The 2,225-nt window shown below is 38.9% G+C and overlaps 1 protein-coding gene across 1 annotated transcript; it reads left to right on the top strand.

The window, feature by feature from the left end:
* Window positions 1–390: 390 nt before the first annotated feature.
* LOC145800237 (uncharacterized) lies at window positions 391–861 on the top strand. Its single transcript, XM_082889895.1, has one exon. It carries the CDS (start codon window positions 391–393, stop codon window positions 859–861), a length of 471 nt encoding a protein of 156 aa, XP_082746021.1.
* The last annotated feature ends 1,364 nt before the right edge of the window (window positions 862–2,225 follow it).

Here is a 2,225-nt window from a genome sequence, read left to right as displayed (position 1 = left end):
TTGTGGAATCCTTGTCAAGCTAATGTCCGGGTTCATGATGCAACTTCCCAGATGATTACAGCTACTATATCAAGACAAGAGTATCCAGACTGGGTCCTATCTGCAGTTTATGCAAGCCCTAACATCTGAATGAGAAAGGAACTATGGAATGGTTTGGAAGACATTGCTCAAAATATTCAGGAACCATGGCTTGTAGCAGGGGACTTTAACGACTACTCCAGTTCTGAGGAGAAAAGGAGCTTCCAAGTTAATATAAATCAAAATACAAGTCAGAGCCAACACAGGAGCCAGAAATTCATGGATAGAGTTAATAGATGCAATCTTATGGACTTAGGCTGTGTTGGTCCTAGGCTTACCTAGACTAACAATAGAAAAGGTTGGGCAAATACTATGGTTCGATTGGATCGTGTCCATTGTAACACTGAATGGAGAACACTGTTCCCAGAAGGGTATGTTAGAAACTTGCCTCGCACTTACTCGGATCACTCTCTACTTCTTCTACATACTCAAGGTACTAATACTTCTACTCCTTTATTTAAGTCCTTTAAATTCCAAGCTGCTTGGTTAGCTCATGAGGGATTTAGTGATATTGTTGAGAAAAATTGGCCCAGGCCTCTGAACAACTTACTGGGGAACTTGGATCACTTAACCTCTGCTGTGCAGGATTGGAATAAAAATGTTTTTGGTAATATTTTTAGACGTAAAAGATGGCTGCTCGGCAGAATTAATGGGATCCAAATTTCTCAAGCCAATCATTATTCTCACAATCTTCATCAACTGGAAAGTGAGCTCACTACTGAGTATAATAGAATCTTGTACCAAGAAGAACTATTTTGGTTTCAAAAATCCCGTGCTAACTAGATTACTCAGGGTGAGCGAAATACAAAATTTTTCCATATGTCTACCATTATCAAAAGACGGAAAACCAAAATTACTGTTTTGAAAACTGAGGAGGGGGTGTGGATTGATAACCCTATTGAGCTAAAAAAATTAGTGCATGTGTATTTTCAAAATATTTTTGCTCATACTCCTACTAGTAATCTTCATCATTGGAATAATCTGACCAAGCACCTTAATGCTGATGATCAACTAGAAATGGTTAGGGAGGTCTCTGCCAATGAAATCTGGAGGACAGTAAAAAACATTAAAGCTTTTAAGCCCCCCGGTCGTGATGGGTACCAAGCTATCTTCTATCATACTTTTTGGGGAATTGTAGGCAACTCTGTGACCGAATTTATTCAACACTGTTTTTCCTCCTCTACTATTCCCCCTGAGATAAATAGAACTCTTGTAGCTCTTATCCTGAAAGTTGCTAACCCTGAAACTGTGAAGCAGTTCCGCCCAATCAGCCTCTGTAATGTGACTTATAAAATCATATCCAAAATCCTTGTCAATAGAATTCGTCCTATCTTGAATGATATCATTAGCCCCAACCAAAGTAGCTTTATTCCGGGTAGGTCTACACATGATAATATCATCATCACTCAAGAAGCAATCCATACTTTGAATAAGAAAAAAGGGAAGATGGGATTCATGATTTTTAAAGTGGATCTTGAGAAGGCCTATGATAATATTTTTTGGACTTTCTTGCGGCAAACTTTGTTGGAATTTCAATTTGATGAGAAACCGGTGGCTATGATTATGAATTGTGTCACAAGTGTGAATACGGCTATCTTATGGAATGGAGAACCCCTTGATGAGTTTAAACCTGCTAAAGGTTTACGTCAAGGGGACCCTCTATCCCCGTATCTTTTTGTGCTATGCATGGAAAGACTCTCTGCCATGATTACACAAAAAGTGCAAGATAAAGAATGGACTGGACTTTGCTTGGCTAAGAGTGGTCCTACTATTTCACACTTATTCTTTGCGGATGATTTGATTCTATTTGCTAAAGCTAATGATCGTAATTGTCACACCATTCTGAAAGCCTTGACTGAGTTTAGTGTCATTTCTAGATTGAAGGTTAATTTACATAAATCCCATCTATTTGTGTCTCTTAATATTGCTAGGAGGAGAGCCATGCAGCTGAGTAGCTTGAGTACTATTCCCATAACTCAAAATTTGGGAAAGTACCTTGGGGTTCCTTTACTCCATGATAGAGTCAGCAAAAGTCATTTTCTGAATATGTTGGAAAAGCTTAAGAATAAACTAACAGAGTGGAAATCTGGAATGCTGTCCCTGGCTGGGAGGGCAACCTTGATTCAATCTGTTACTAGTGCTATGCC

Source organism: Camellia sinensis, chromosome 10 (assembly GCF_055761805.1).
Source record: "Camellia sinensis isolate YWXY chromosome 10, ASM5576180v1, whole genome shotgun sequence".
Classification (NCBI taxonomy): domain Eukaryota; kingdom Viridiplantae; phylum Streptophyta; class Magnoliopsida; order Ericales; family Theaceae; genus Camellia; species Camellia sinensis.
Note: the sequence above shows the minus strand (reverse complement) of the source record. Positions and strands in the feature narration are given on the sequence as shown.

What these genes read in the sequence shown, in the direction of transcription:
- LOC145800237 (XM_082889895.1), top strand. Translation starts at nt 391, where the DNA reads ATGGTTCGATTGGATCGTGTCCATTGTAACACTGAATGGAGAACACTG.